The 21786-nt window shown below is 48.4% G+C and overlaps 1 protein-coding gene across 1 annotated transcript in view; it reads left to right on the top strand.

Moving 5' to 3' along the window:
• Positions 1 to 2359: 2359 nt before the first annotated feature.
• The window catches only part of LOC119402464 (dipeptidyl peptidase 1), a 99683-nt gene continuing 80256 nt past the window's right edge, over positions 2360 to 21786 (top strand). The window contains exons 1-2 of the mRNA XM_037669621.2: positions 2360 to 2580; positions 7773 to 7899. Of these exons, the coding sequence (XP_037525549.1) occupies positions 2418 to 2580; positions 7773 to 7899 (290 nt within the window). The 5' untranslated portion in view covers positions 2360 to 2417. The remainder of the gene's footprint in view (positions 2581 to 7772; positions 7900 to 21786) is intronic.

Below are 21786 nucleotides of genomic sequence, written 5' to 3'. Positions count from 1 at the left end.
TGTTAGCGCCGAACAGGGCGTCGGCCGTCGAAACACTGCTCATGGCTGGGACGCGCCGTCTTTTATACATCACGCATCAAACTTTCCGGTCGTATCACAGGTGGGTGCGCAAGCTCTGGAATAATCTACACTGTTCGCGTCCAGCGCGTAATCTAAACAAAGCGATCAACAACAATCGCGAAGCTTCTCGAACTGCGGCGCGGTCAGCGTCAAGCGCTGCTAACGGTCCTTGCCGGTCAAACCCAAAAAACATCAAACTAAAACAAGAAGCGGGCTGGCAATATAAAATCTAAGTTTGCCTGCAGTGCTCAAACATTATTTACCTGCTCGAATGTTCACTTTGTCGCAAAACAAAGAAAACGGCAGGAAGATGGAAGCTTATGAAGAAAAAAATCCGTAAGCAGGGGACGTGTGCTGGAGCCGACGTTTCGAGAAGCGGACTTGTCTTCTTCAAGGCTGGTTGAAGGACACCCAATTACGTCAGTAAAACTTGTTGTTGGGCTAATAACCTCAAGAAATTACAACTCTCTTTCATTTCGCTTCTCTTGGTGGTTTGGGCCTTGTAATTGCGTCAAGCGATTCCAGGGGCACAGCATTTCAATTTGACAGGTCACAACTTCGATGAGCTCAAACTCTACATACTTCAGTTAAACTACCGTTCCCCGAGAGACTGAAAATATAGAGAATCCTATCCTATTCAAAAGTTTAATGCCGCTCCAGCCAGTAAGTATAAACGCTTCAAAGGGCAGGTACACCTTTCCATGCTGCATACACCGCTTTGTAATTAGCTCAAATTTTGATCTTTGTATTTGTGTGTACATATATTTTGTTATGTGCGTATATCTTCTCGAGTTGCCCCCTGCAATAATGCCCTCGTGGCGCTGCAGGTATTTGTATAAATCAATAAAAAATACATAACGAAAACGAGTGAGACGAATGTGAAATCGTTCTGATCACCATCAAACTATTATTTTTAGCTGCTGCTCACTATTGAAATGCACCCCCCCCCTTATTCTATACCCTTTGTACGCGGAAAAAGAAAAGGTCAAAAAGCATGTAGATGCTATAGAAAATGAATTGGAAGAAAGGTTATCAGAATACAGTGCGTTGATTGCCAAACCATCCAAGGAAACTGTGAGATCTTGTCCCAAAGAAATATGCAAGTTCTTCATTGAAAATTATATCTTGTTTAGACATTGCTGCACCCAGGCCCGTAGCCAGGGGAGGGGCCGAGGGCCCCCCCCCCGAAAAAAATTCCTGCACCACTTTCTAATCTTCCTGTGCGTGTGTGTGTGTGTGTGTGTGTGTGTGTGTGTGTGTGTGTGTGTGTGTGTGTGTGTGTGTGTGTGTGTGAGAGAGAGTTTGTGTGTGTGTGCGCGTGCGTTTGTGTGCGTGTGCGTGCGGGTGTGCGTGCGTGTGTGTGCGTGTGCGCGTGTGTGTGCGCAAGTGTGTGTGCCTGTGTGTTTGTGTATGCGTACGTGTGTGCGCAAGTGTGTGTGCGTGTGTGTGTGTGTGCATGTGTGTGTGTGCATGTGTGGGTGCGCGTGTGTTTGTGTGTTGTGTGTGTGTGTGTGTGTGGGTGTGTTTGTGTTTGTGTTGTTATTTGTTTTTTTATGGAGAATGGCAGAGGAAATGATACGGTGAAGGAGTGTGGAGTGCTGTGTTTATTTCGCGATATCTTCGTTGGTTTCACACAATCACTTTGTTTTGATAATCCCAACACTGGCGTGTGTACTAAATTTGGCTGCCAGATGAACACAGCAATTTAGGCATGAAGTATGTCGCATTCTGCGTCGCAGATATGATCATAATCGGGCATGATTACAAGAACACGTGGTCCCGTGTTCCTCCTTTACGTCCTCGTCCCCTCTACTCTAGTAATCATGTCCTATTATGCTCAATGCCAACTAGCCCGACTTTCCGCCTTAGCAGATATATGATATCGCGCTTGCTCATTGTAGCCTGTCCTCGCTATTCGTATCACGTGCGTTGCCTTGCCATCATATGAATGCTCTACCTGAAACGCAGGCTGGTTGCAAAAGTCTCACGCAAGGCCTTTCAGCTTTTGTGTTTCGTTAGCACTTATCGTTATGACGCACTTCTGTGGACTCAAGTACGGGGACTCTATAATCTCAACGTATCCCATTGCTTTGTACCTTATCAAAAACGAACCACATAGGGAGTTTTTCGAAATTATCCTGCAGTACGCGTTTTTGTTTTCGAGTGCTTCTTTTCTTTTTTATCGCCAGCGCGTGCACTTGTAATCGAATACTTCATATCAGCGCGGCGGCGGGGCTTGGGCTGCCCGCACCCCTTGTTTCCCGTCTGCCACGGCGGTGCCGAGATAACAATGGCGATAGATAAACCGTGCGCGGGCAACATGGGACGAGCAGACGGCCGTCCCCGCTGCAGCCGACATGTGGTCCTCCGCCTGCTTAGCCCTGTTCGTGTGCGGACTAGGCCTAGTGGCCGCCGATACGCCCGCCAACTGCACGTACGACGAGACCCGGGGGTGGTGGACCTTCACCGAAGGACCTCGCCTCGGCGATAGAAGCATACGCTGCGACAACTGGACTCCAGGTAAAGCACCTCTCGATGACCACTCGAGCGACGTAGATTGTCTATAGAAACGGCGCACCTTCAGGAAATATCTGATCATGCGTCATCCACCGAGCCAGAAGAAGAACTCGCGTCTTCGGATCCGGGGAAACTATATTTCTAGGACGTTGTCAGGTGTAGCCACTAACTCAACAATAGACATATAATTTCTCGTGTAAACTTCGAAGAATGCGCATTTGTGTCTGAAATCTCGATTACCTTCCGAGGAAAAGCTGAAAATGTTCAGTGCTCTATTCTCGCGAATTAAGGAGACGCGCCATGACCTCTCGTGCCAGAAGGCTATTTTTGAGAGTGAAACAGAAACATTCCAGCATATCTCTTCGTAAACGGGGTAAATGTGTATACATTGCGGCTCACATTTTACTGGCAGCAAAGCCAAGGCTAATAATATTCTGCACACTTTTGGGTACACTTTACCATAGAGTAGTTGCGATTTTAATCAATGGAGTAGCCGGGCCCCATAGGTTTAATCCATTATGGCCACGCGGGTTTTTTTGCGGTAATGGCGGGCCCCTGATATTGCATTCCAAGAACTACTTATTTTCCATACTTACTTCATGAAGGCAGGTACCAAAGCCAGGCCATTGTGATAAGCACGCCATCGCTTCTTTTTCTTTTTTTATCTATTGTGAAGCATGTTGTTCTTTGGTCTCGACCAACAGGGAGGGGGTGCTTCGATAAAACTTTGCCCCACTGACTAGGAACCCTGCGCACGCCTAGGAATGCACTACACTATTTAGAAAGCAAATGACACTGCCGGAATTCAACATGGCAGTGCTAGCGACTTGATGCCGGCGTACAAAGGGGGACGTCACTGCCTCGGCAGTGCATTTTCGGGGGTCACGCATGTTTATTTACAACACCCGCTGTTAATTAACAAGCTTTATCCGGAGTTCTCTACTCCTGCAACATGCCACAAATGCCACGAAACCATAGACCTCACTGATATGCTCTGGCGTTGCTCCGCGTTACGCAGCGACAAGGAAAACACTAAAGAGCGGTGGGACGCAGCTCTCCGCAGACCGACATTAGAGGGACAATTATGGGCAGTCCAACGGGCCCGTGAAGCAGCCGAAAGGTCGCATGGTGGGAGCGGCCCGCATTGGGCTAGGAAACTAGCACGACCTATTGGACCTCAATAAAGTTCTTTCATACATCCATCCACCACAAAGCGGGTAAGGCGGCACCTACGGAGCCTTCGTTGAAAGGCTGCATTGTTGAGTTGTGCACGCCGTGTGCGAGAGCAACCTTTACGTTCGGAAAGTCGATGCGGAAGCTGCTTTCCCGAAAATGAACATTGCCGGGACAGAAATACTCCTTTGTCCTGTGTCACTGCACATGAGCGCCTTTTCGGAAGCTGTTTCCTCACTTAAAGCACTTTAGAATGTCCTTGTATCAGGGCTATAAAACGATGAAATGACCGTGTGCCGCGCGGGCCGGGAACGAAGACGTCGCTCGGCAGGGCGTAGCCAGAATTTTTTTTCGGGGGGGGGGGAGGGAAGGTTCAACTATACTCTATGTATGTTCGTGTGTACGTTTGTATGTCTGCGTGTATATATACGCTACTAAAGTTGAAAATTTTCAACCCCCCCCACCTTGGCTACGCCCCTGTCGCTCCGTTTCCATGAGAAAATTGCAAATGCCGAATGCGTAAGACATCTCTTTAGGTGCAAAAATGTTCCACAAGACGGGTGAATTCATGATTGTAGTAGGTTTACGCCGATTTAACAAAACAATCATTAGCAAAATGACAAAGATGTTTCGCCACCGATGCACCCATGCGCAGATGAAGGCTTCGACCTGAATGATGCGACGATGTTGGCTCGGGAATGAAGATAACGCAAAAGTAAACTCCTGGAAACGTGGCCGGTTCGTCCTAAATCATCGGCTTGCAACAACTGCGGCCTCCTACCGGACGTTTACAAGGTCTTATGTGACACTAGTCCATCTCCAATCATTTGTTGCCAGTGTGCCAGTGGCACCTGCATAGGTGGCGAAACCAGACTCCCGGGAAAAAACTGCTCTGCAGTCCCATCCGATGCAAGAAGACTCGCCAGCACTCTGCGGGACTGCTCGACTGCTTGGCTCTTTGTGTACCAGCTTTTGTTCTGTTTACTTTTGAAGGGTTGCTATATTTAGCCACTGTTAAGCGTATAGTTTGGAACTGTGAGCGAATTGCGAATCGAGCGCTAATGTTAACATGCTAGCCCCCACCCCCCCCCCTATCCCCGCCACTGGTACTGCACGTTTTCGTGTGAACACTTTTACGAGAAAGAAATAGACAGCTTTCTTCTTGCGATCCATTTTAATTAAGCGGCAATGACAAGGCACGCTTCTAAAGCTTTGCAGAAGAGTTGATATCTTAGCCACTTGCTTCATGTTACTCGAACAAAAGCACGGGACACGAGTACGATACACACATCCAGCGTTGTGTGCGTCTGCCTCTTTCTCGTGTGCCGTGATTTTGCTGGCTTTTCTTCAAGTTGCAAAACTTAAATTTCGTTGCTGGGCTTGTTGGTTGGTAATCTTAAATACTGGATAGCGTACATTCGACACCGGACAAGGAAAGAAACAGCGATGCACGGTGTTTCTGTGCATCAGTTTTTCCTTCTTTGCCCCGGGTCGAATCTGCGCTATCCAGTATTTAAGGTGGCCCTGCACCCCAAATTACGCATGCCGTTTTTATCGGCCGTTTGCTTGCCATGAGTCTTAATGACTACTGAAGCACCAGTGAAATCCGCCGCAGCCGGGATCTCTAACGCCTCTTTCGCGTCAGCAGTCAAGCACCGTAACCACTGTACCATCACGGCGGACAAAATCAGAATCTTCGTAGCGTTGATGTCAATGCGCTTGCTGTGTGGTGTCAGTGGGGAGGGCGTCACTTCCACGGATGCTTACTCCATTAGGACGAGTAGTAGGTTTCTGCCTATCTCTTCAGGCGTTGTGTGCTCGACTTTCTTGACTTGTGGGCACGCACGTGGAATAATTTGGCCGATGTCGCACTTTATGGTTCAGGGAGCTACTAAAGGGCCACTTTACATCTACCTATAAGGATACACAGCTGTAAGAGTGCGTACACAGCAGAATTACAGGGCATCGCAATTCTGCTCACGCATGCGGATCAGCTGGCATGCACACGCACGAACGATTCGATAAGGATCTCCGCACTGCAAAATATAAACAAGTTTTTCGTCACGTCACTTCCGTCACTGAAATGACGTTAGTGATAGTTCATTTTAGACCAGCTTACGCCGTTAGAGGGGCGAGGCCGAAGATCAAGGGTTGTCACCTTCTTTGAATTTCGTCTTTGTTCCATTTAGCGCTGTAAGCTGGTCAAAATGAACTATCAACAACTAGCCCAGGTTTTCCCTGTTCAGACGTCAGTGATGTTTTGGTGGACCCCCGCTTAACGCACTCTAGTGTTAAAAAGCTTCCATCTCTACAACTGCGACGGGAGTGCGACGAGCGATATATCTCTCGCCAAATTCACTAACCTACAAGCACACATCCTCTAGCACTACCGTCTGAAAATTACCGCATAACTCTCTCACGCAATAAAAAGCAGTACTACGGCGGAGGCTACCAACTAAGACACACATGAGTCTGTGCAACGCTGGCACCCTGAGCTCTACGTTCGTATGAGTTTCCACAGAGCGAGGAATGTGCAATGGTCTAGCCCAGGGGTCTCACCTTAAGCTCACCTTAGCTAGCGGGCCGCAGTCGCAAAACACCTGATGGGCCGGGGTAATGAAGAAAATTAGAGGGGGGGGGGGGGTGTAGTTTGAGCAAATTGTCAGCTCGTTGCCATTTGAAAGAGAAGGCCTTTTCCATATCTTATATATGAATTAGTCTTGAAGGGGATTCAACTTCAGGTTTCCAGAAACATATCCATATAGATCTTCATACCGACTGTACTGTGAACGCCGATTGTAAAATATCGAGTTTTTGTTCTAAGGTTACGTTCCAGCACATGGCGACCGGATGGGATGCCTCACCAAAAGAATGCTTGAGAGCAGTCACGTCTGCGTAGCTCATTAAAATACCCGTCAAAATTTTTTTACTTTAATGGGACCAAGACAGTCATGTGCGGGCCCTGCCGCTAGCGTGTTTGAGAGCCCTGCTCTAGCACATGACTTGTGCAAGCAAATCGCAACTGACAGAGGGCGCAGCGCTGTTCAGCTCCTACTCCCCGGGACCGAACCTGTGACCTTCGAATAACGCGTCCGATGCTCCACTGAACTACGGCGGCGGTCATCTTCTCGTCCACTTTATGGGGTATATATGTGCAGTTAAACCTAGGAGTGTTAGTCAGCGCCAATCGCAGCCATGGCGGCGAGTGCGGGACACTCTTTTTCTGCCTGTTGGCGTCACGTAGCACGTGATCTTTTTACGAGCCGGCAGCTGACCAATAATCCCTCGCATACTACCTAAAGGAATCAAGTCTTCCAGAACGAGACCCTCGCTATGGATGTAGGAAAGAAGATGAGTTTTAAGGGCTCGTTTTTCTTTGCTAGGACACAATATTGTAGACACAATATTGTTACTGTACGCATGTCATTTAGTATAGATCCTCCAATCAACCGATGAATGAGAGCTCCGCTTCCCATAGATTCCAGCAGAAACGTTAGATATGATTAGCCCGTTCTGACAGGGCGTCCTCGTTTGTGCAGGCGGCTTATTCTTGCCATTTCTGTGTAGCATATAGTTAAGGAAGAGATCACGAGCTCTGAGATTCTCGTAAACTAAACGTCCTTCTTGCCTAAAGCTTTTTACATAGCTTGTAAGCGAAATATTTTGCTACACGTGATCATTTTGATGAGGGCAGTGCCGCGACTAACGAGAGGGGCGTTTCGCACGGGAATTCGAAGTAATTGTTTCCGTTCTAGGAATGCATGCCGCCAGCAGATAAAACATTGCATGTGATTTGAGTGGGTCGTTGAACTTGTTTTATGACGAAATGTGACATGTGAAGAAATTTGATAATTCGGTAATGACGTTGCCATTGCAATCATTTGCTATCAAATATGCAATAACTATACTAACGCTCCCCCTCCTTTTAATTTGAGTTTCCAGAACGTTGCCAATAAATTGTGCGAATTTCGCGTGTTTATAGACAGAATATGCGTTCCCCTTTTTGCTTGTCTTTTTTACAGGTAAAGATGCCACCAAGGTACGAGTGTTTCTGGAATTCCCGAACTTGGCCACTGACGAACTTGGAAACCGAGGAACCTGGACCCTGATCTACAACCAGGGCTTTGAAGTTGTGATAAATTTCAGAAGGTACGAGAACACGTGTATAACCGTGTGCATCTGCACAGCGAATAATTTTTTTGTAGTTCCGTAAGGCGGTACAACGCGAACAAAGGAGACGCGCTGTGTCGTGCGTCAACTTCTTTTCTTCGTCAGCGTTAGTCACACTATTGCCGCGAAGGATGTATAATATTGTCGTTGGGGTTTAACGTCCCAAAACCATCATATGATTGTGAGCGTCGCCGCAGTGGAGGGCTCCGGAAATTTCGACCGCGTTGTGTTCTTTAACGTGCACCTCAATTTAAGTACACGGGCCTCAAGTATTTTCGCCTCCATCGAAAATGCGGCCTCCGCTTCCGGCATTTGTTCCCGCAATCTTCAGGTCAGCAGTCAAGCACCCTAGCCACTGGACCAACGTGGCGGGTCGAAGGACGTATAGAAGAACGTGCACTTCCACGCGACTTTCGTTCTGCTACCAAGTGGCGGATGTTGAAAGATTCGGTAACACGGGTGAACAGATATGAGCATCGTGGCTAGCAGCGCGGCTTACGCGGACCAAGAAAAAAAGGAGACATGGCAGGGGCAGCTTAAAGGGGCCCTGAGCCACACACATTGCAAAGCAGTCATCCACTGACCTCAGTACCGGAGTTTATTGCCTCAAGAAATCATTGCTGCGAAAATTTCTCGAATCCCGGTCAAGAATGAGTGGAGTTACAGGCATTTTCCGTGCGCTTCCAGTGCTTTCTTTCTTCTCTCGTCCAGGCAAGCGCGCTGGAAGCTCCACAGGGAGAGGTGATGTCACGGGGCAAAGAAGTTACGCGTTATGACCTTGAGAAGCCGTGGTGAAATGGGATCGCTCCTCCCGTTGTGATTCCCGTGGGCGCTAGTGTGGCTACTTTGTAGTGTTAGCAGACTATAGGGAGCGTGAGGCCGGCACGTGGCGGCACCCAGTGGCGAGTAGAGAAGCTGACAGGCCCAATGTCTAAACTAGAACTAAAAAGACCCATAAATGATCTACAGAGCCAGATAGGCATCAGGAATTATAGATGATATGCGAAATGAATGCCTGAAAGTATTCAAAACAGAGGCAAAGGAAAGGCTACAAGGCTGCCTCGATGATATCGTGTCAAACAGATAAATGCCATGAACTTGGGAAGGAAGCCGGGTAAAGCTGATCCACAAGGGAAAGGAAACAAGTGAGATTGAGGCTTACCACCCCATGACAATACTGAGTAACATTCTAAAACTTTTCAATACAGTCGTCATCCGCAGGCTACAGAATTACCGTGAAAAGACCCGTCTTGTCAGAATCGCAAAATGGATTTCGCCCAAACCGACGGACAAGTGACCATATTTTTACCCTAACCCAGGCAATAGAAATGAAAAACAAGGGCAAATCTCACGTATACCTGGCACACCGGGATTTACAACAAGCGCATGATTCTGTGCCGCATTCAAGACTGTGGGAAAAGCTAGAAAAAATTAATATGGAGGAAGACTTCATGAAATTACTAAAAGCATTATATGCAGAGCTTACGGCAGTATATGAACTTCGCAAATATAAATCTAGACAGGTGAAAAAAAATATTGGACCCGAACAAGGGTGCCCACTATCGTTAAAACTATTCAACGCTTACATTAACAGCCTGCTAGACAGAATAAGAAGGACCAGGGCGACGCCTTTCCACCATTACAACTGAGCGCCAAGAAGATCCACAGTAAAACTTCATGCTTGGTATTCACCTCCAAGAAAGAATTCTGTTCTCGGGTTCTCGGGTGTTCACGGAGATTGCCTCAGATTTAATACTGACAAAACACAATGGATTGACGTAAACATTGACAATGACAAAGACATAACTCTTATTCAAGGCAGCACCATCAAGAAAAACAGCAACATACAGATACTCAGTAATAACGATATCTCACCAAAGGAATTGCCTTGAAAACACGAAGGAATGTTACTAAAACAATGCAACTGGCTGAAAGGTAGGGTCTTGTCACGGCATTCCTACAATTCCTACCGGGTAGGCTGCACACTCTGGAAGACCCTTGTTGTGCCTGCAACGGCAACACACTTGCATAATCTACACAAACAGTGACAGCTATGGACAGCCTCCAAAAAGAGCTAGGGCGCTCGCTACTGGGAGGCAGCTTTTCAACAGCATCCATGGAAGTAAGCAGCTCGAAAAGCGAGACGACGCACCCAGGAAGGAATGACAAGAACAAGTGCTTGTTCTTGTCATTCCTCCCTGTGTGCGTCGTCTTGCGTTTCGCGCTGCTTACTTCCATGGATCCATACCAACTGGCCCAGCTATCTACACTCTTTCAACAGCAGACGCTTCCCCTAACAGGCGAGTAGAGCTGGTCAACTTTCGAAGCACGCGAAGCAAGGTCGAAAATTCAGTGCGCAGGCAGGCTAAAGTTCCTGCCAGAGACCAACTACAGTCATCGCATACACCTGCACCTTCGCTACAGGCGCATAAAAACACGGTGGGTGAAACGATTGGCTTCCCTAGAAAATAAATTCGGCCACAACACTAAACTAGAAGAAGCAAAATCTGAACGAGAACGACGTCAAATAACAAAAAACGCTATCACCGAAGCCAGCACAGAGGAGTGGCCCACGTCGGCGGCAAGGGAACGGAGCCTGCAGCAGTTATACGTCAAATATAAGCTGGCTCCAGGCTGTGAGCCATATTACAGGGACGACCGCGAAAGCGCTCTGCTGTTCCAAGCCAGCAATGACCACGCAGCAATGGCGATGGGAACTGTTCGACGCAGACCCGTCGTACCGCCTATGCAGGGCCACCGAGGAAACCCTCTAACATATCATGATGGACTGCTCGTGACTCGGAACAGAGGCGCATCTCACGCTAAGTCTCGCTGAATACTTGGGACTCTCAGACGATTCCGTCTACACCCGAGTCGAACACACCGAGAGCGCCAAGCGACGCCTAAAACTCTTGGACAAACTGTGCCGGCTGGTCCGACGCAGCGACGGGTTGACAACACGACTGTAGCGATGGTACCACCGGATAGACTTGGCTTGACTTGGCCTTGGGGACGTTTTCCTTGTGGTCAAACGAAACTCGGTGTGTGAGCTGGTGCGCGTATGTGTGCGTGTGGAGCGCACAACTTTTTGTCCTGTGGCACTGCAAGCGCCTGCCCTGTGTCATGTCTATGAGTGTTTGTGGTTTAACTCGAACCTCTCTGCGCTAAGAATCAACATAGAAATAGCGTAGCATCGCCTAGCTAAGGCCTAGAAATAACCTAGAAGCAACCAGATTAGTCTTCAGAATCGTCCAGTCTCGCTTGTTTCAAGCCTTGCGCTGCTTAGTGCAAGCTGCGTTATTTTTTTTTTAAATCTTCTTTAACCCTTTTCTTAAAACTTGACCTCAACCTGTAGATAGTCGCACCTATATATTCTGCAGAGGATTCCCATAAAACGTCAGTCAGCCGCGTCCTCGTGTGTCTTTCTTTTCGTGCGTCTGACGTCAACCACTGAACAAGCGAGATGACCAACTAGCCCAGATGCAAGCCATTCTAATCAAACGTAAATCTCAAAGCAGTCAAGGCGGTGATGCGGGCTAGTTGGTTTGAATCACTAGTAAACATATTTGTAGCGCAAAAAAACCAGACGTAGACACAAGTAAGGAACACATACACAGGACGGGCGTTAGACATCAACTGATTTATTACTACAGACAACATAAAAAGCCAAAAAACCGTCGGACATGAGCGCATGCGCACCATCACACTCCGAGGTGCTTCCTTATACCTGCGTCACCACGTTTTACCACCTTACATGCGCAAGATTTCCTTTCAGATAGTCAAGCTCTTTACGAGACAAGGCTATCGACGCAACACTGACACATTTTCTTTCATTCTCACTTATAGCAAACGCTTCTATAATTTCTCGCGTTGCCTGGTCCTTGCCTTTCTTAAGCACACGTGTAGTGGTGAGTTCTGGAGCACAGCCACACCGGCGGCAATGGTCCGCCAAATGTCCCCCCGCTGCCTGCGCATCAATTGCCGCACGGTGCTCTCGCAATCTGTCATTAAGACAGCGCCCGGTTTGTCCTATGTAGCATCTGCCACAAGTAAGGGGTATCTTGTACACGACACCCGTCTCGCAAGGTACAAACGGTGTCGCGTGCTTTTTGGAGCACGCACTTTTTTCTTTGCGACCATTCACCACAGGGCACATACGGGCCAGCTTCTCTGGAGCAGAGAAAACCACCGACACACCGCATTTTGCTGCCACCTTCTTTAGCCGATGGGAGAAGCGGTGAATGTATGGCAAGGCTACAGGCCACGCACTTGGCTTGCCAGAGGGCCTGGATCGAGCCCGCCCTTCAGTCTTCGCCTCATTTAGGAGGACTTCTGCCACAGAACTGATGATTTCCTTGGAAAAACCCGCCCTCTCGAGGCGTTCTACTTGGCGCTGCAAACTTTGACCAACAAGGTGGTCACATGACTTTGCGAGGGCCGCCCTAAGGCAGCTGACAGCAATTCCCCTTTTTATTAGTTTCGAATGTGCCGAATCATACCTGAGCATTAGAATAACAGAGAGCTGAGCTAGTTGGTAAGTATTCATTCTAAAAAGACAGGGCGTGCAAACAAGGACACAAGAAAGAAGTCAGGACACCACAAACCCCTTCGGCGTTTGTGGTGTCCTGACTTCTTTCTTGTGTCCTTGTTTGCACGCCCTGTCTTTTTAGAATGAATACCTGAGCATTTCCTTTTTTGAACGTGGTTTGTAGCTCCAGCACACGTGCTTCTCAAGCATCTCAAAACACACATCGAGGAATTGTATACTCCCCCCTTCCGGCATTTCATGCGTAAACTTGAGGCCTTTTGCACATGCACTAAACACATTTGGACACATTTTTCTCGTGCAATAGGTTCTACCCCCCTTATCACCACCAGGTAATCGTCAACATATCTAAAAATTACTGCTCTGGGAGCCTGGTCAATGTGCGCAGCAATGCGTCTGTCACAATCGGCTAAAAACAAAGTACTTAAAATCGGAGCTATGCTCGATCCAATACAAACACCCTCCCTCTGTATAAAAACCCGGTCATTAAAAGATACATATGTGTTCGCAAGATAAAAGAATAGTAATTCTAAAAAACTCTCAGTCGATAGCCCGGAGGAGCTGTGGAAGCTCAAAGGGTCCGACTCCTCGATGGCATCTCTTACCACCCTGTGACTTTGTTTTTAGCCGATTGTGACAGACGCATTGCTGCGCACATTGACCAGGCTCCCAGAGCAGTAATTTTTAGATATGTTGACGATTACCTGGTGGTGATAAGGGGGGTAGAACCTATTGCACGAGAAAAATGTGTCCAAAGTATTCTGAATGTGTTTAGTGCATGTGCAAAAGGCCTCAAGTTTACGCATGAAATGCCGGAAGGGGGGAGTATACAATTCCTCGATGTGTGTTTTGAGATGCTTGAGAAGCACGTGTGCTGGAGCTACAAACCACGTTCAAAAAAGGAAATGCTCAGGTATGATTCGGCACATTCGAAACTAATAAAAAGGGGAATTGCTGTCAGCTGCCTTAGGGCGGCCCTCGCAAAGTCATGTGACCACCTTGTTGGTCAAAGTTTGCAGCGCCAAGTAGAACGCCTCGAGAGGGCGGGTTTTTCCAAGGAAATCATCAGTTCTGTGGCAGAAGTCTTCCTAAATGAGGCGAAGACTGAAGGGCGGGCTCGATCCAGGCCCTCTGGCAAGCCAAGTGCGTGGCCTGTAGCCTTGCCATACATTCACCGCTACTCCCATCGGCTAAAGAAGGTGGCAGCAAAATGCGGTGTGTCGGTGGTTTTCTCTGCTCCAGAGAAGCTGGCCCGTATGTGCCCTGTGGTGAATGGTCGCAAAGAAAAAAGTGCGTGCTCCAAAAAGCACGCGACACCGTTTGTACCTTGCGAGACGGTTGTCGTGTACAAGATACCCCTTAATTGTGGCAGATGCTACATAGGACAAACCGGGCGCTGTCTTAATGACAGATTGCGAGAGCACCGTGCGGCAATTGATGCGCAGGCAGCGGGGGGACATTTGGCGGACCATTGCCGCCGGTGTGGCTGTGCTCCAGAACTCACCACTACACGTGTGCTTAAGAAAGGCAAGGACCAGGCAACGCGAGAAATTATAGAGGCGTTTGCTATAAGTGAGAATGAAAGAAAATGTGTCATTGTTGCGTCGATAGCCTTGTCTCGTAAAGAGCTTGACTATCTGAAAGGAAATCTTGCGCATGTAAGGTGGTAAAACGTGGTGACGCAGGTATAAGGAAGCACCTCGGAGTGTGATGGTGCGCATGCGCTCATGTCCGACGGTTTTTTGGCTTTTTATGTTGTCTGTAGTAATTAATCAGTTGATGTCTAGCGCCCGTCCTGTGTATGTGTTCCTTACTTGTGTCTACGTCTGGTTTTTTTGCGCTACAAATATGTTTACTAGTGATCTCAAAGCATTAACTAACATATTGTCACGATCAATAGCCGACAGGACGATAGAGGACAAAGGAGCGAGCAGCACGAGCTGCAGCTGTGGGTTTTCTGAGGAGGACGACGTTGAGGCGTCTGCTCTTTTTGTTATCGGAATACAGACTTGTATTTCCTCGTCGCAACGTGGTCCTGTACCTTGTTATTTCCGCGTTGCGACACTGGTGGAGGTGCTGGACTTCTACGTCTGGTGCTCGGGACTCCGCCACGACCCGGCACTTCAAGTCCGACACCGAAACCTGTTCCTGCAGTGGACACTCCTGTCCACCGCTACAGTCGCCGACAGCGAGGCCTCAGTCCCGAGGCAATCCCCCTGGAACCTCTCCAGCCAAGGACTCCGTCTGCAGAAATGGCAACTGGCAGCGCTTCACAGGTGACCGTTGAGCAGCCTCGGATTCCCGAGACCTTCCACGGCGAGGTTTATGAAGACGTCGAGGATTCGTTGGACCAGTATGAGCGAGTCGTCAAGGCGAACCATTGGACCGTCGAACAGAAGCTCGCGCGCGTCTACTTTGCTCTAGCGGACAGCGCTCGCACGTGGTATGAGAACCGCTAGGCCACATTGTCTTCTTGGGATGCCTTTCGGCAGCAGCTTCGCAGCACCTTCGCAAACAACGACCGCCGCGATTCGGCTCAGCAACTCATCGCGTCTCGTATACAGAAACCGAATGAGAGTGTCGCCATGTTTGCGGAGGACATGACCCGCCTATTTCGACGAGCTGACCCTGAGATGCCTGAAGCCAAGAAACTACGACATTTGATGCGAGGCGTCAAAGAACAACTGTTTGCCGGTCTTCTTCGCAACCCGCCGACAACCGTTGCGGAATTTGTCCAAGAGGCTACAACTATCGGGCGAGCACTACAGCAACGGTGCCGCTATTACGACCGACCAAACAACGCCTCGATAAGCGTCTCTGCTCTGACGGCCGGCAGTGGGGGTTCTCTACGTGAGCTCATTCGCGAGGTTGTTCGTGAAGAAATCCGCAACCTCCTTGTGACTCCGCAAGAACCTGCAATGGCTTCGGTTGCAGAAGTCGTACGACATGAGATCAGGCAAGCATTTTCTTTGCCCGAATCGCTACCAGACCAGCGATCGGTTAACTATGCGTCGGCCGTCCGTCGTCCAACGCCATTGTCGCACAACTCGTCTCCTCTGGCTCATCCTTGCAACGAGCCGGTACTCCCATCGTACATTCCACCGCCGCACGAGCCGGTGATTCCAGCGTACATTCCACCGCCGCCGCCGCCGACTCCACAGCTTAATGCGCATACGGAAACGTCGCCGTTCTACCCTCCGCCAACGTCTGCAGCCTGGTCGCAAAGGATGGCCACCAGTCGACCATTTGCTCGTAAGACGGACTTGTGGCGCACCGTCGACCGCCGTCCACTTTGTTTCCATTGCGGAGAAGCCGGCCATGTTTACCGCATTTGCCCTTACCGTGACCAGAGATCTCAGACTTTTGCGCCGCCCTTTCCACGTCCTCGTTTTGACAACCGCCGCGACAGCAACATGCACCCGCAAGCAGAGCCATTCGGTCCGTATCGTCGACCCCGTTCTCCGTCACCTGCGCCGAGCTCTTCGCCGCACCGTCGTAGTTACGCCGACGCTGCCCGGGGCAGATCCCCCAGCCCCCGTCAGGGAAACTAACAGCAGCGACCTTTGGGGGAAGGTTGCCGCCCGTCGAGACGCTACAACACCCCCAACCGTACGATACAACGATACGACGGACGATGCGACGTCGCCGACCCCGAAGGAAATCGTAAGCGCCGACATAGCTATTTACGTAGACGGACGCCCAGTGACAGCGCTGGTAGATACTGGTGCGGATTTCTCAATTATAAGCCGGAAGCTCGCCGACTGCCTCAAAAAAGTTAAGACTTCATGGACGGGGCCCAACATCAAAACCGCGGGTGGTCAACTGATGACGCCGACCGGCAAATGTACCGCCAGAATTAACTTCGGTAATTCGGCTTTCGTTGCCACGTTCGTCATTTTGTCGGAGTGCTGCAAGGACCTGACCTTAGGAATGGATTTCCTGTCTGAATACGGCGCCGTTATAGACATTCCGGACAGGTCGGTTACATTTTGGATGGCCCCAGATCAAGTTTCGGATATACGCTGTGCAGATCAGCCACGTAAACATCTGCGCGTCTTCGACGATGACGTGACCATCCCTCCGCGGTCCAGCGCTCTCGTGGCTGTAACATGCGACCTACTAGGCAAGTCCGACAACATCGCCGAACAAATCCCAACATTGCTATTCAGCCATGGCCTATCCATTGCAAGAGGCGTCATAAGCGTAAATTTCGGACACACGCAAGTTCTAGTAACAAACTTCAGCCCTGAGCGACGACATCTTGCGAGAGGTATGGCAGTCGCGTACGTGGAGGAGCTCACTGAGGTCGCAAGCTGCTTAACTGTGGAGCAAGACGATCACACCGACCTGCTGCCCGTACCCCTATCCGTCGATGTTGGCCCAAGTTTGCTGCCTACGCAGAAGGAAAGCCTCCTGGGCCTTATTAATCAGTTTCAGGATTGTTTCTCTTCGACGTCCAGAGTTCGTCAAACGCCTTTGACGAAACATCGCATAATTACGGATGAAACGGCCAGACCCATACGGCAAAACCCGTACCGAGTAGCTCCGCGGGAACATGAAGCCATAGAAAGTCAGGTGCGCAAGATGCTTCAGGATGACGTTATTCAGCCGTCGAAGAGTCCTTGGGCATCGCCGGTAGTATTGGTGAAGAAAAAAGACGGCACCTTACGTTTCTGCGTGGACTACCGCAAGCTCAATCAGGTTACTAAAAAAGACGTTTACCCGCTACCTCGTATAGACGATTCCCTCGATCGACTACGGCATGCACGTTATTTCTCGTCGATGGATTTGAGGAGCGGATATTGGCAGATAGAAGTCGACGAAAGAGACAGAGAAAAAACAGCATTCGTGACAGCCGATGGCCTTTATGAATTTAAGGTACTTCCTTTCGGCTTGTGCTCCGCACCGGCAACGTTTCAGCGGCTCATGGATACCGTACTATCAGGCCTCAAGTGGCAAACGTGCGTGGTATATTTGGACGATGTGATTGTATCTTCTGCCATATTTGACGAGCATTTGAAGCGACTACACGCGGTATTCCAAGCGATACGATCTGCTGGACTAACGCTTAAACCAGAAAAATGTCACTTTGGCTTCGAAGAGCTTCTGTTTCTGGGGCATCTTGTCAGCAGTGAAGGTGTGCGGCCTGACCCCGACAAAATAGCTGCCGTTACAAGTTATCCCGCACCATCTGACAAAAAGGCAGTCAGACGATTTTTAGGACTGTGCGCCTATTACCGACGCTTCATTCAGAACTTTTCACGCATTGCCTCGCCGTTGACACGTCTCACCAGAGAAGACGTCACATTCGTGTGGGGTGAAGAGCAGCAGGAAGCGTTCAACAAGCTGCGGCAACGCCTCCAAAAGCCGCCAGTCCTGGGACACTTTGACAATGACGCTCCGACAGCGGTCCACACCGACGCCAGCAATGTCGGCTTAGGAGCCGTACTCGTGCAGTGGCAAGATGGCGCCGAACGAGTAATTGCTTATGCGAGCAGGACCCTCTCCCGCACGGAAGAGAATTATTCCACCACTGAAAAAGAGTGTCTTGCGGTGGTGTGGGCTGTTATTAAGTTTCGCCCATACTTGTACGGCCGCCCGTTTAAAGTTGTCAGCGACCATCATTCTCTTTGTTGGTTGACGAACCTAAAAGACCCATCAGGACGATTGGCGCGCTGGAGCCTTAAGCTTCAAGAATTTGATATGGCTATTGTGTACAAATCAGGGAAGCGACATACGGATGCCGATTGCCTTTCTCGCGCGCCACTTGAACATGCAAATTCTGAAGATGACGACGACGCGGCCTTTGTCGGGGTTGTCAACACGACTACAATCGCACAGCAACAACGCGACGACCCGGAACTGCAATCCATTATTGGTTTCTTGGAGGGACGCACATCCGCTGTGCCAAAGCTCTTCGCAAGAGGAGTAGCATCATTTTGACAATATTTAGGATAATAAAGGCGTTTCCAATGCCTTCAATATAACGATAGGAAACTTATTGAACTCTGTTCAATAACTATTTTTACATCTGTATTTAGTGGGAATTTCCATAACGACCTTACTACAAAAGCCCTAACGCGCGAAGCTCGCGTTGCACACTTCAGATTTGTCGCGATGATCACCGGGCCAGCTACTAACCTTGATCATCCGACTGCTAATCGGGCGTTTCTTTTTTCTGTTTTTTTTTTACGGTGGTGCAAGTTTGTTGAATAATTCCCATCTTTCAACATCTTTCAACTGACTAGCCGTTTTCTCGCATGTTCGGACGTCATTTCTATGTCACACGGCGCATCCATACCTATATGTCATTGGCTCAACGACACTGCAAGAGCTCCAGTGCTTCCGAGAAGGAAGTCGAGATGATCAAACAATGGGTCTAATAAAATCGTGCCTTCTTCGAACAAACCATGTCGCCATCGCAATAATAATAATAATAATAATAATAATAATAATAATAATAATAATAATAATAATATCTGGGCTTTAACGTCCCAAAACCATGATATGATTATGAGAGACGCCGTATAGTTGAGGGCTCCAGAAATTTTTGACCACCTGGGGTTCCTTAACGTGCACCTAAATCTAAGTACAAGGGCCTCAGACATTTTCGCCTCCATCGAAAATGCAGCCGCCGCGGCCGGGATTCGATCCCGCGACCTTCGGGTCATCACTCGAGCGCCATAACCACTATAGCGCCGTGGCGGGGCCATCACAGTGGAAGACCGTTATCAGTTATTGTCTTTAGAAATGTGTGCCTGCTCATGTGACTGAACATATCGCGTGCGTTCCCTGGCCTGTCCGTTATCAGTCGGAGTGAGCACTAGTACGGTCCCTAGAATATACTGGCTAGTCTGCCGTCTCCGCTCTCCGCCGCGTCCTCTCGGGGATGCCTGCGGCGGTGGCGCTGCGCGCAATCGGAGTTCCTTGAGCAGACGCCCCGCCCGCGACTCTCGCTTACGGGTGGGCTGGGGGAGCCGTTTACAACCGCGCTCTCACGTTTGCTTACCTTTTCACGTCGAAAGCCTGCGGTGTTTGCTTTTATTACAGAACGTGACATTGAGTACAAATAAGTAAAGAATACCTTAGCGCTAGTTAAAGTTGCAGAAGAGCACGAAGTCTGGCGTCACACAAGTTTCCCAGTGATGACCACCATCCCTCAGTGCATCCGTCCTGCTTATCACTTCTCGAGACAGAATTGAGAGCATCAGAATTTTTAATCTTTATTGGTTCCTTGACATGGGTTTCGTCAGCGTCATTTAATTGCATCTTCTCATCTTTAGCAGCTTAATTCTTTGCCGCTTTACTAAAGAGATCTTTACTAAAGAGATCTCTTTCGCTGTTCAGTGATTTCGTAAAGAAGCGGAATCAAAGTAAAATGCAGAACTTCATGGAGGCTTTTTGTGATGAAATTTGAATGCTCTTCACATCCCAGATGAGGCAAATCTGTTGTTTTCTTTTTCAAGAAAGCGCTGAAATCCACAATGCTCTTTCCATGCAGCTTACTCACGCTGAAATAAGTGGTAAAGCTATTTTCAAGTTTTGCAATAGCTGCTTTGAGAGGTCCGGAGGGGTACATCAGGCCTCCGTTATCAAAGTGCGCTGTGAATAGGGAGGTCTGATCACTCCCCGTAGCTGTGTTTCTGTCTGACAGGGGCGTAGCCAGAAATTTTTTTCGGGGGGGGGGGGGGGGGTTCAACCATACTTTGTGTATGTTCGTGCGTACGTTTGTATGTGTGCGTGTATATATACGCAAGCAAAACTGAAAAATTTTGGGGGGGGTTTGAACCCCCCCAACCCCCCCCCCCCCCCCTTGGCTACGCCCCTGCTGTCTGATGTGAGACATGTTGCACAAGTCTCGCACTGTGTCTTCTTTAGTTCCTTACGCGCCACCTAACCAGCAATGTAGTAAGTCAGCATATCGTAGCTTTTTTTTTTCCACGTATGCACTGTGGTCTGTGCCTGACGCTAGTGCAGTCTCCGCGCCACTGAAGTCTCCACCATCAATGAGGCTACGACGTCAATTGTGGCAGGCGTGTGTGACTTTATGTCATTGCCAGATAAAAGATAGCTCCTATCCCTATACCTATATATATATCCCTATACCTCAAAAAAAAAGCAAACGAAAGAAATAAGCAGCGCGAAACATGTGCGGTGGGCGAGCAGTCGACAAACTGACATAAGAAGTGCCGCGAATGAGTATTTCTTGTGCCACGAATGTGTTCTTGTGCTGCGCTTCGAGCCTATTTCCCGCTCATTTCGGCATGCAACAGTGTCATTAAAGAACGAACCTATATATTTTCAGTGGAGGAGCCAAAAGCCAAATACAACGCACATTATGAAAGCCAACACCCCTTTCATTTTATAATTTCGAACCTTGTGGCAAGGTACTCGTGGTAAAGATACCATATGTCTGTTCTTCGGCTGATACACATGGTTCTGATGTGCCAAGCTTCTGCTGTAAATGTCTCAGCCTGTTGGAGGGGCAACTTATTTGTGGCGTCATTGTAGAGCTATATTATAGTGCCTAGAATGTACAATATATTCTAGGCACTATAGCTATATAGTCTCCTGGCTGCCGCCTCCCTGGACCGCAGCAAGCCAGCAAGCTTGGACAAAAAGAAAGTTTTGTCTATATATATATATATATATATATATATATATATATATATATATATATATATATATATATATATATATATATATATATATATATATATGGGTCATTCCATGCCAAGTGTCCCAGACGTGGCGCTCGCACATCGCAGATTTTGCTGATAAAATTTCTGCCTTTTTCCTGTGCCACATGGAGTATTGTGGCAAAACATTTTTGCTCGAAAAAAATTTTGACGACCATGGCGCCCCCTCGAATTTCGCTTGTATTTGTTAAACCGTGCCTTATAGAAAAATGTGTATAAAATTCATTTTTTGTGTGTTGAGCTTCGAAAGCACGCTTGCGCCATCGCAGAGGTTCTGTTTAGTTGTCCTATTCTTTAATTCCGAAAATTTTGTGTTTCACTACCAGCTACGTAACTTCAAAAACTACGAAAATGTTCAAAGTTCGTGATTTTTTCTTGAGCTATCTGGAACTCTCCCTAACCAATATAAATAATAGTATGATTTTCAGGAAAGTGTATTTTAGTACAAAAATGTTTAGGGGTAAAATAGACTTCAAATCTTCCCGAAAAAAATTGTGAAATTAGAGAAAATATGCAATTTGTCGCATGTTTGACCGTATTTTTCATACTGATGCGGTCCAAGTAAAAATCCTCGTCATGCGGTGTTTGATAGTAGACTACATCGTTAAGTAATGAAGAAAG

Source organism: Rhipicephalus sanguineus, chromosome 8 (genome assembly GCF_013339695.2).
Source record: "Rhipicephalus sanguineus isolate Rsan-2018 chromosome 8, BIME_Rsan_1.4, whole genome shotgun sequence".
Classification (NCBI taxonomy): Eukaryota; Metazoa; Arthropoda; class Arachnida; order Ixodida; family Ixodidae; genus Rhipicephalus; species Rhipicephalus sanguineus.
This window is presented reverse-complemented; position numbering and strand designations above follow the sequence as displayed.